General features: G+C 34.7%; 1 protein-coding gene across 1 annotated transcript; it reads right to left on the bottom strand.

The window, feature by feature from the left end:
• Nucleotides 1-53: 53 nt before the first annotated feature.
• On the bottom strand, nt 54-8,958 carry LOC111497171 (CTP synthase-like). The gene is made up of 21 exons (XM_023147862.1): nt 8,474-8,958; nt 7,979-8,058; nt 7,569-7,655; nt 7,398-7,448; nt 7,148-7,265; nt 7,005-7,061; nt 6,860-6,924; nt 6,648-6,731; nt 6,497-6,547; nt 6,336-6,398; nt 6,214-6,260; nt 6,051-6,120; nt 5,896-5,958; nt 3,322-3,411; nt 3,200-3,238; nt 2,850-3,077; nt 2,675-2,760; nt 2,409-2,457; nt 2,239-2,319; nt 2,057-2,150; nt 54-440 (listed from the first exon to the last, which is right to left on the bottom strand). The coding sequence occupies exons 1-21, from the start codon at nt 8,589-8,591 to the stop codon at nt 253-255; spliced, it is 1,809 nt and encodes a 602-aa protein (XP_023003630.1). The 5' UTR covers nt 8,592-8,958; the 3' UTR covers nt 54-252.
• Between the last annotated feature and the right edge of the window lie 2,712 nt (nt 8,959-11,670).

Raw genomic sequence — 11,670 nt, 5'->3', positions numbered from 1 at the left:
TTTTTTCTTTTTTCTTTTTTTTTTTTTTTTTTTTTTTTTTTTTTTTTTTTTTTTTTTTTTTTTTTTTTTTTTTTTTTTGTTGAGAAGCTGACGACCCTTTGTAAAAGATTGGGATGCAGCTCTCTTTCCTGATAGAAAACCTTTACCCTATACCTATCCGAACTCAGATGACTGTACAGGCAATCCTGGTATAATTACTACATAAGATCTGCAAATCACTCGGGAAGAGTTCGCAAAGAAATTCACCTGCCTTTAGTAGTACAAGCCGTTGTCGTTGAAATAAACATCATTAGACAGCCTATTCGCAGTCATTTTCATGTTACCATTTCTGGAGACTTTTGTCATTGAGACTTCAATGCCCCCGTTATTCATGGTTTTCTTCTGATTCTCAGAGCTTCTTAAGATAGAACCTAATTGGCCACATGATGCAGCTATGAGTCCTGTATGACATATAATAAAGATGTTAGTTGATATTTATGAATACTTGAAAAGTGTTGCACACTGAGATAATCGGCAAACATAAGGTAGATAATTATGGGTTAGCTTTCTCCTTATCCCCAGTGGCGAAGAGGCTATTCTACCTTCCTCTTGCAATCCACCGCATTTGCAAACGTTAACGAGATAATTGACACAATTTGCCAACGTTCGTTAGATACAAAAATTAATTCATTAATTAGAAAACACAAATGAACTTAAATAATAGAGAATATGGAGAAAATCTAACTCAAACCCTTAAACTTGATTTGAATTGGATCAATTATGGCTCCACAAAATAGATTCATCGATAATGAAGAATGGACACAAGATATTACCATCCGAAATACTTTCCATGTTCTTACTTCACTTTCTATTATATGTGAATCTAACTTGTATGGTTGTAACAAGTCATTTATAATAGGGTCATGATTCACATTGTCTTGATAAGTAATTATTTCTGAGAAATTTTTAACACTACTATGCATCATTTTTAAAATCCAAATAATCATATCCATCTTAGTACCATCCGAGACAGTAGTCGATGCACTTGAGCTTGAATGTTCCACACACAATAAAGAAATAAAAATTAAACGGGAACATGGTGGGTGATTACCAGTAGCTGGTTGAAAGAAAAATGTTAGTGTGTGCGCATGTGTAAGAGAGATTGTAATACTGAAGAAGATCGAAGAACATAAACAACGAAGAACAAATGATGAATACGTAAGGAAGAATAAATGGCAAAAAGAATATTCTTGTTGAAGCTAGAAGAAGAATAAAAGGAGAAACCTGACCTAACAGCCCCAAGCCTGAATAATCTATCGATCTTTACTTCATTCCCCACTCTATACTATGCTAATTAGAGAAAAAACAATGGACAAAGGAGTTTCGATCGAGAGTTCGTTCTTTAATAAGATGAGTGCACGTGTATCAAAAAATATCAAATAAAAATAAAAAGATGAGTGCACATGGAATTAACATATATGTTCATGTCAATAAAAAGTTGCACATGGCAAGCATCTTAATAAAGGCGCCCAACCCGCAAGCGCCTCATGTTGCCTCTTGCTTAGACTTAACAATGAAAGGGGCACATTAACCAAACTAGGCATGTTTCACAGATGTCAAAATAGCACCTCCACAATTTATTGTGAACACTCAAAGCCGCTAGATATTACCAGTCACTAATAATTGATAATATTATTACCTTAAGACATAACATAGATACGAGTGATGTATTATTTGAGACCTATATGCTCAAACTTTCTAAATTCCCACTCCAGCCCACCATACAACATCAAAGGTTGCTCTATCAAAAAGACCAAGGAGTATTACGTGTTTGGCCAATAATGAAGAATAAAATGGTATTTCTGTAACTGCTCATCTGACATATATATCCTACTGTAAGATACAAAAAACTGACAAAGGTCCTTGAAGGAGAGTAAAATCTTGTTTTTCATCATAAAATGTAGTATATTATTGATACTCGGCTAAAATATTGGAACCAAAAACGAAAAATTACTTGCTTGCACAAGACTAATATTTAACATCAAGCACATACATGTGGGGATGAGAGAGAACATACCCAAGAATAATGCAGAAGGTTTTCCCGGTCTTGATTTAAATTCGGGATGGAATTGAACACCAATGAAGTATGGATGACAAGCCAACTCAACAATCTAAATCATTTAACATACCAATCATTTTAGAGGCACTACATGCTTATTTTGACATAAGATTTGTTTATTATAAGGTAGGAATTCATACCTCCATGCGCTGACCTGTTTCGTCCTTGCCAGTGAAAGAGAGTCCGTCTTTTTCAAGCCGCGATACCATATCAGGATTAACCTGCCCAGGTTCAATTTTCCTCTTTTTTTCTAGTTAAACGCTTCTACTATTAAAAGAAAATTTTAAAAATCAACAGTAACTTAACTTACCTCGTATCTATGCCTATGTCTCTCATCAATGAAACTTTTATTCCCATACCTAGAACATTTGAAATCACATGCGTCGAATTAGCAACAAATACCTAAAACATCATTTTTTTTTTTTTTCTTTTTTGATCTTCAAATACCTAGAAACATTATGCAAGTTGGATGAAATATTATACATTTATTTATGATGAGTTCTCAGTACCCATACACTTTTTCAGTGTCATGATGCAAAAATTTAAACATCCAATTCTTAAAAAGAGAATACTTACAGTTTTGCAGACTTGCAATCCATAACCTGAAAATATGTTCTCCTAGAACCAAGGCGCATGGTTCCGCCCATATGTGTTTTAGACACCTGAGAAAATAGCACAAGATTAAAAAAAGTGCACAGAAAGGAATAAGAACCACAATGTCCCCAAAGGAAAAAACTTCATTAGAAAATACCTCAGGCATAAATATAACACATGGATTCTTTGTGCTGGTATCAAATTCAGTGCTATTAGCATCTTTCAAATTAAGAACAGATCGTGCAAACTCAATGACAGCAATTTGCATTCCTAGGCATATGCCGAGGAAAGGAACTTTGTTTTCTCGAGCATACTTAGCTGCAAGGATTTTCCCTTCCACTCCTCTATCACCAAAACCACCTGGAACAAGTATGCCATCTGCACCCTGAAGATGGTGGCTAATTAGAATGTCGAAAAACAAAGCTACCAAACTGAAAGAATAGTAAAATCCAAAGGAGCCATGCGATGCAGCAAGTCTAGAATCCTTGAACCATTTATGATACATACCTTCAAAAGCTTCCAAGCAGCCTTATGAGCAGCTGGATTCTGCAGTAGAAAAAGTCTCCTGTATTAGGCACACTACTGGTAAAAAATATAAGGGGAAAACATCAAGCTTTCTACTCTAAAACCTCTTGAGCCGTAACATCTTCAAGATCTCCAGCTGGAACCCAGTCCACAATGAGTTTCTTTAGACATCTGAGGGAGGCATGCTTAAGAGCCTGCATAGAGTATTGCATTTTGTATAAGATATCTGTCTCTAAAGCAATGATGAAGTACATTTAACATCCAAAACAATTGTGCAAATAAATTTGCATCGTATGGTCTAGTACTATGTTCCAATGCATTAAAGACATAAAACAAGGACATTTCACAAAATTATCACAGAATTTTGTTCGACACCAATATTTATGCTATGGAAAATGAACCATACAACGGGATGCAGGCAAATATTTAAACAAACATGAAAATACTTCAATCAAAAGACAGGAACACAGATACATCTTTAAATTTATCTTTTATCTTTTATCTTTACTATATTACAATAATAATTATTAAAAGTTAAAAGATGGGATAGGTGGCGATCATTCTCGAACCTACTCGTCCTTTATATAAACTTTAAATCCAAACCTACCCTCAAGCCTCATTAATGCTAATTTATGCTTACTTTTATTTACACTAAAATAATTTAAAATGAATCAGATTAAACTAAAAAGGTTCTTGAATCTTAACAAAATTTAAATTTAAAAAATAATTCTGAAACTAATGTTGTTCTTTATCATATAAAAAAGTAAGGCTAAAATTTCAAAAATAACTTTAAACCAAAACATAAAACTGTTATTGAAGTCTTAAAGTTAAGGAATATTTCTTAAAATACATTATACACTCTCATCTGAAAAGCTTCTAGTTGCATGTAAGAACAATACCCGTGTTAAAAATTTCTAAAATAACATATAAAAAAACACAAATTTATCAATAAAGTACTATAATGTAATTTCCCAAGCCCTAGCAGATATTGTCGTCTTTGGGATTTCCCTTTCGGGCTTCCTCTCAAGGCTTTAAAACGCGTCTACTAGGGAAAAGTTTTCACACCCTTATAAAGGGTGTTTCGTTCTCCTCCCCAACTGATGTGGGACCCCCACCAAATCCACCCCCCTTCGGGACCCAGCGTCCTCGCTGACACTCGTTCCTTTCTCCAATCGATGTGGGACCCCCACCAAATCCACCCCCTTCGGGGCCCAGCGTCCTTACTGGCACACCGCCTCATGTCTACCCCCCTTTGGGGGACAGCCTCCTCGCTGGCACATCGCCCGATGTCTGGCTCCGGATACCATTTGTAATTTTCCAGGCCCACTGCTAGCCGTTATTGTCCACTTTGGCTTTCCCTTTCAAGTTTCCCCTCAAGGCTTTAAAACACGTCTGCTAGGGAAAGGTTTCTACACCCTTATAAAGGGTATTTCGTTCTCCTCCCCAACCAATGTGGGATATCTCATATAATTAAAAAGTTTATGTTAAAACAAATTATACATGCAGTACACAAAAATTTTCCAGTTGCATGAAAGAATGATGCCCTCTCAAAACAATGATGTAATATGATTTCAGATACTAGCTCCCAACCCACAGTATTTAGAATCACAAATCTCTAACAAACATACAAACTCCTAAATAATACGCCTGCAAGCACAACATCAAACTAACCTTCCTTACTTTTCTTTATTTTCTCACAGATTTCCTAGATAATGGCCATAATAGCACAAAAGAAAATGGAATCTAAGAAAGTAAACTACTAAACACAGCAGAGTTCAAATACTAATATACACTACAGGAAGCTTAAAACATTTAATTATGACAGAAAAATGCATGAGTTAATAGAGTCTATCATTTCCATGTTAATGACGTCACAATCACACTAGTGTTCAAAAATTAAAACGTTTAATTTATGACAATATAATGAAACAGACCATTGAATCTTAAATGTAATACATGATTTCAACACTCCTATTTGGACATGTTGAGACTTAAAAGGTAAGAACAAGTAGCAACTTCCTTCTAATATTAGGAATGACTTTCTTCTTGAAGCTTACAAAACTCACGGTCAAAATTACTTTGTAGGTGCAAGGAGGATACTGGCTTGAGTAAGTCACAGCAAAATATATTATTAGAAACATAGAAGTAAAATATCTAGTATCTATTTTTAGCACATGCTGAGAATGTTTCTTTATTTGTTAGCATAATAAAAGGGAAAAGGAGAAGCTAAACAGAACGAAAAATGTTTGAGAGCGGCTCTTACAAATGGATGGAGAAAAAATCCCTATTTTGTCAAATAAGTAGAGTATCGAGGAGCATACTTGATATGAGCTGCCGAGCACAGTATTAAGCAAGAAACAGGAGAACTCAGCACATAAAAACTCTTTTTAGAACACTGATTATAATATTGTAAACTAAGTATGACCAAATGATGCTTTTAAGGCATTGACTTTTTGGTGATAGATCATGCAAACAACGCTGCTGTTGTTTGTTCAAAAGTGATTTACAGTTTAAGATTGTGAATACAGTCCACGTTATCCACTGTATGTGAAAGTGACAATTCACTCTAGAATCTATACACTACCATAATGGATGCACAAATGACAATTCTAATTTCCAGTTACTTCTTATACTGCCGGCTTATAATATTAAGATCTTAAATTGATGTCTGGTTGTACCTTCAGCACAGAAAGGTAGGAATCTGAAAGCCCCGTATACTTTCCAACCATGGCAATACGAACCTGTTCACGCCAAATAATAAAAAAAATGTTAAAAGACTAAGAAAGTAGACAAGCTAAAACCTGAATTCAAACGATGGAGTGTAGGAATCCACCGGTTCATGCAGCGAATCACAAATTTCAGCTCTAGCAGTCCACTCCTCTAAAGCAGGGCCACCAGCTATACTGCTTATGGCAGAGAATAGGGGTGCGAAAAAATGAGAGATACAAATAGAACTTGATGAGTGTTTTAATCAGGAGTGAGCTCATCAAACAAACCTGTGAAGATTCAGCACTTTCAAGATTGCTTCATGTGCCTTTTGATCCTAATAGGCAACAAAGAAGGTTCAATATTTGCATTCGCTAAGAAAAAAGTCATTTCTTATATGAAACCAACTTACTTTTAAAAGTAAAGGAATATGCCAGATGTTAGTAACATCGTAGAGAGTGATGATGCTGTCCACCTAGAAGAAGTTATTTGTATCAAAATGTAAAAGTTGACAAAAGGGGTTGATAGATACAAAGCAATATGTTGAATGCAGGATTCTGAGGATGCTAATACCGGAACATGACAAAACTGAGAGAGCTTCCTCTTCACATTTTCATCAAGAACCTGAAACAAATAGAATCCTGAGCCAGAATAACATAAAGAATGCTACAGTTGACCAGATATATGCCAATGGTTGAGAAAAACAAATAAGATAGTAGTTAACCGTTGTGCTGCGACAAGCCAAAACATGTGGGGTCAAGCCTAGACTTCGTAGACCCCTAACGCTATGCTGAGTAGGTTTTGTTTTCTGAACATGGCAAAAAGCCAACCACATTAGAAATAAAATTTAAACAAAAAATTACTTGAACTGCCAAATCATGTACAGATGCTGCATTTCATTCCATATCCATATAATGTGAGATGGAGAGAGTTTACCTGCTCTCCAACAACTTTCAATACAGGCACAAGGCTGACATGAATTAGGCAAAAGTTACCAGAACCTGAATGGAACAGCGGTTAGAAAGACCAAAAACTAGAATCTACGAACAGTAACTCACCACCCCACCACCAAAATTCCTACCTACACGGTATGAGAACTGTCCAAGTGCCTCAATAAATGGCATGGACTCAATGTCTCCTGCAACCAACTAAATGATTAGGACATAAATAAGTGACAGGAATAAACTCAATTGTAACGTATCAATCAATGTCCACATTGCATACCAATAGTTCCACCCAATTCAATCACACAAACATCAGCTGGACCATCCTTGCCATCAACTGGTATCAAAGCAGCACGCTCAATCCATTCTTGAATTGCATCCGTAATATGTGGAACAACCTATAAATCAAGGAGTTATAAGACTGATAGAAAACAAAGATGCGAAATGTTGAATGGTAATAAAACATTACTCTCCTAGCAAGAAAATATTGACATTAAAACTTTACCCAAGAAACTGGCAGAAAGAAATACCTGGACAGTTTTTCCAAGATAATCCCCTTTCCTCTCCTTATCAATAACCGACTGCCAGATCCCAAAAACAATGACTTTAGCAATTAGTTCACATCTGGGACTGGTGATCTTCCTGCAACACTAATTTATATGCGTACTGTAGATATCACTCGTTTGCATAAGAAAACTTGCCTGGTAGATCTTCCCAGTCGTAATATTATTGTCGCGGGTCAACTTGATATCTAGAAACCGCTCGTAGTTCCCAAGATCCAGGTCCACCTGAATGTACAACAACAACAAAGAAAATACGATTTGGTAAGGTCATGGTCAGTTTCACGCAATGTTCAGCACGTCTACAGACTTTGTCCCAATAATTTAAAACGCGTGCTGCGTACTCATATCAATCAATTCGTATGAAGCACGTATATTGATTAGTGTATATTGAATAGTTGGAGTGGACTTAGCGACAGTCCACTCCAACTATTATAGATATAATTAGCGTAATAAAGTCTGATTTATCCGTACTTGCTGATGTTAGAAACCATATACTGAAGAAAGGTGAAAGAAAAAAGAGAAGGGGAATAAAAAGGGAAATCGCATACCTCACCACCGTCATCTAACACAAAAACCTCTCCGTGTTCGAAAGGGGACATGGTTCCCGCATCTGTATTTAAGTACGGATCTGAAATTACAGAATAAAAGATATCAAGCATTGAACAACTGCTAGTTGCAAGACGGTGCAGTAGAGTCGAACAAAGCCATGAAAGTTGATGCTGAAAATTTAGAGAGAGAAAAAAGAAAAAGAAAAAGAAAAAGAAAAAACGAGTAGTGGCAGCAATCGACCATCTTGAGTTAATTTCTTTATAATTGAGAATCGGAAGATGGGGTTGTCTAAATTCGAAAAAGTAGGATACAGAGAAGCAGAAGAATAGAGCAGAGTTGGAAACGTGTTAAGCATTAGAAGTTGCAAACAAAAGGGAAACACTATAGGAAGGAAAAAGAGAAGGTTATGGGGGAAGGAGTTTGAAGTGGAGCAGCGTTTACAAGTGTGACATGATTTAAAAAGCAAAGACGAGGAGGATAGAAGAGGAAGAGACCAATTTTGATGGAAGTAACGCGAAGGCCGCAGGCCTTGAGAAGCAGACCGATGCTGCTTGCAGTAACTCCTTTCCCGAGACCGCTTACAACTCCACCAGTTACCAGCACGTACTTCATTTTCCTTTTCCTTTTGCTTTTGCTTGAAATAAGGACGAACCTGGATTCAGAATCAAGGAAGGTAATGAAGCAGAAGTAAGGGGAGTGAGTGAGTTTTTAGCAGCAGTTTAAGTGTAAGGGCGTGGGAAAAGAGAGGCGTGAGCGTGAGAGAAGGCGGTGGGTATCTGATTTCGCTACTCCTCCGATAGCGTTGGAATACTAATAATATAGAGGCAGAGGATGAAAGTGAAGAGGGATAGAAAGTATGAGAAAAAGCAAGAGGATGATGAAACCAGAATGAATGACATTGCCAAACATGGACTGCTCCCTTTCCCTTTATATAACACAATCCCTAAGCTTTCACACCCCAAATCCAATGACGCAAATAATATAACTTAAAACCTGGAATCCCGCATTTTATTGAATTAAAATAAATGAATATGAGAGAGGGTGGATCAGACCGCCATGTTCCCCAATCACGCTTTTTTTCGTTGCCTACATTGCTTTTGGGGTCTGCCGACCCTCTGTCCGTACCTAAATCTCCCATTATTAATTCCATTCATATTTCACATTTCATATGGGCTCTGCCGACCCTAGGTCCCTACCTAAATCTCTCTATTAATTCGATTCATAATTCATATTTCATATTTGGATTTGTTTTAAATTTCGTTTTCCCTTCTTTGTAATTTTTTTTTATTTTGTATTTAAAAAATAGTTAAAAATTAAGATTTAATATTAACAACATTTAAAGTTATAGAAAGTGAATTAGTTGGAGATGAGTTAAGATTATTTCGTGAAATATTTAGAAATGTGGAAATTATGCATTGTTTGATAGAATATATTTTTTAATGAATTATTAGATGATGAGGAGAGGCGGGTAAGACTAACAAACAAATATAGATAAATGATTTAAACGTTAAATGTGATTTAATTTTTTTTGTTATTATTATTTGTGTTTATTATTTATTTCATCCATTCATATAATTGAATAGAAATATGACAAGTCATTTGGTTGATAATCCATTCCATATTATCCAGAGGTAGGGTTTTCTTAAATGCTTTTGACCAGAAAAACGCATTCTTAAATGTTTTGCCCCTTTTCACTAGACAATGTTCATCATATATTTTTCTTCTCTCAATATTAAATAGTTATTTTGCTTCTCTACACGAATCTATTCAAAAAAATCTGTATATTAAAAATTTCCATGGAGGGAAATAATGAATTCAATACCTAATATCAAATACATATTTAATTTTGATGGGTGTGCACTCAAAAATAATTTATATATTTTTATTTTTAGTTATTTATTGCATATTTAAAGGATTTTTGTTAATTATTTAAAGTAATTTTTAGATAATTCATCTGGTTCAAAAAGATGTATTTAAATTAATTCATTTTGAGCATTTTTTTATTTATTTAGATTTTTAAAGAACCACTCTGATCAATTAAAATCAAACAATAAATTATATTAAACCTATTTTAAATATTAAATCTTTTAACTTGGTTATACAAAAATTAATTTTTGTTCAAATAAACTTTTTTTTTTTTTTTTTTTTTTTTTTATCTAGTTATTCTAAATTCATGAATTACAAGATAAGGGATATTTTCAACACAATCCTTGACAAGATATAAGACTTTCAAAAAGGGATAATCTGATGGTCATTAGTCAACAATGACTGTCAAGGTGATGACTTAGAGGGCAAATGAAATTATAGATGAGCAAAAAAATGAGGTTGATTGTTTTTATTACAAAATTACTTTTGCACCCATGTTTAAAAAATAATAAAGTAGTTATTGGTTGGTTAAAATTCTAATGGTATAATAAAAAAATTGGAAGGTCTAATTTTGATAAAAGTTTTAGTTAAATTGTGACAAACTAAAGTTTATTGTGTTGTGTATGGGTTCATATATATTGTAGATCTTATTATTAGCATTTATATTCATATGGGTAGCTAATTTATGATATTTTCATGACACATGTCAATGGAATTCCTATCAGTATTCATATTCATATTGGTAGCTAATTATGATGTTTTTGTGACACATATCAACAAAGCCTCTATTTATAAGTGGACGATCTCTCCACAGACAATAATAATCACTTCAAAATTTAAGAACTTAATACTTAATTAAATGATCACAAATTATCATTTTATCATAGATCTTAGGTACAATTTAAAATCTATTATACGTGGCATTCTCACCTCCTTAATCACTTGAAAGAATGTCTTATTTCTTGATTTTTTAAAAGTAATCCATTCCTTTCGAGTAAATTGAAATCAAATACACTACATCTTATCAATATTTTTAAATGTGGGTTGTTGAATTAAAATATTATATATTTTTATTGAATATATTACGTAAATATATGGATTAGGGGAAATGAAAATAAGTATAATCTTGAATTTAAAGTAGTGGGGCGTGGCATAGAGTTCGATTTAATTTGAATGTAGTGCACCCCGCCAATGCGGGGCGGTGGGCGGGTAAGTAGGTGGCAATGGGGATTCACGCATCCAAATGCGAGACGCAACGGTAGGGGAGGAATGGAGGGAGAGTTGAGTCGAGAAGCGTGGGACGAGTACTGTAGTGCCGTTGTTCTCGATATTTAAACACCTTTTCTTCTCTCTAGAGGGCCCGACGCTAAAGTTAAAATATTTTATTTCAATAGGCCTGGACTGGATTCTCGCCATGTGCGTCGCATTTACGGCAGATTTTTCTAATAAATAATAAAATAAATAGTAGAGGAGCTTTTATTATTATTATTATTATTATTCATTATATATATAAAAAATTTGTCAAACACGGGAGAAGAGCTGGTTGTTAATGTTATTGTCAAAAGTTGAAAAAAGGAAGGTGGGAAATGAGACTTGGCCACTTGGGCAGGCATCATACATGGCGCTGACTGTGATTGGATTGCATGTACCTCTCTGATGTGTACATATGTCAGCGTCGACGAGGATACTGAGTTTGCGTTAGGTAAACATATATTGCACCTCCATTTTTGTGATGTGGTCCTCACCTCCCCTTCATGTCATTTCTTCACACGCATTATCCACGTAATTATTATAATTAATTTTGATATTTCATCCATTAATTTAA

Source organism: Cucurbita maxima, unplaced genomic scaffold (genome assembly GCF_002738345.1).
Source record: "Cucurbita maxima cultivar Rimu unplaced genomic scaffold, Cmax_1.0 Cma_Scf00023, whole genome shotgun sequence".
Classification (NCBI taxonomy): domain Eukaryota; kingdom Viridiplantae; phylum Streptophyta; class Magnoliopsida; order Cucurbitales; family Cucurbitaceae; genus Cucurbita; species Cucurbita maxima.
Note: the sequence above shows the minus strand (reverse complement) of the source record. Positions and strands in the feature narration are given on the sequence as shown.

Coding starts and splice junctions, on each gene's coding strand:
- LOC111497171 (XM_023147862.1), bottom strand. CDS start 8,591: ATGAAGTACGTGCTGGTAACTGGTGGAGTTGTAAGCGGTCTCGGGAAA. Junction 3,412..5,895: donor CCTACCTTTCTGTGCTGAAG/GTACAACCAGAC, acceptor TACTCTATGCAG/GCTCTTAAGCATGCCTCCCT. Junction 2,761..2,849: donor GTGTTATATTTATGCCTGAG/GTATTTTCTAAT, acceptor CTATTTTCTCAG/GTGTCTAAAACACATATGGG.